The sequence below is a fragment of the Acanthisitta chloris genome, unplaced genomic scaffold, assembly GCF_000695815.1.
Source record: "Acanthisitta chloris isolate BGI_N310 unplaced genomic scaffold, ASM69581v1 scaffold34584, whole genome shotgun sequence".
Taxonomy (NCBI): domain Eukaryota; kingdom Metazoa; phylum Chordata; class Aves; order Passeriformes; family Acanthisittidae; genus Acanthisitta; species Acanthisitta chloris.
In genome coordinates this window covers 1-220 of record NW_008671594.1, presented here as the reverse complement: position 1 = coordinate 220, position 220 = coordinate 1, and the positions used below count along the sequence as shown (strand labels likewise).

Genomic DNA, 220 nt, shown 5'->3' with positions numbered 1-220 from the left:
GGCGGAAAGGACATCTCCGCCCAGGCAACGGGCAAGAACGTGGGCTGCCTGCAGGAAGCCCTGAAACTGGCCACGGACTTTGCCAGGCTCCGGCTGGGGGAGCTGAAGAACTGACTGAGGGAGGGGGGTCCCCGGCCCCTCGTGTCCTCCCGTCTGTCCCTCGCGCGGGTTTCCTGTCAATAAATGTTCCCTGCCCCGCGCGCTGCGCCCGGCTGTGCTG

General features: G+C 67.3%; 1 protein-coding gene across 1 annotated transcript in view; it reads left to right on the top strand.

Annotated features, from left to right (window-relative positions):
* The window catches only part of AARS (alanyl-tRNA synthetase), a 13,860-nt gene extending 13,715 nt beyond the window's left edge, over nt 1-145 (top strand). Inside the window, exon 22 of the mRNA XM_009074161.1 lies at nt 1-145. This exon is cut by the window's left edge and continues 19 nt beyond it. Within this exon, the coding sequence (XP_009072409.1) occupies nt 1-114 (114 nt within the window). The 3' untranslated portion in view covers nt 115-145.
* Nucleotides 146-220: the final 75 nt, after the last annotated feature.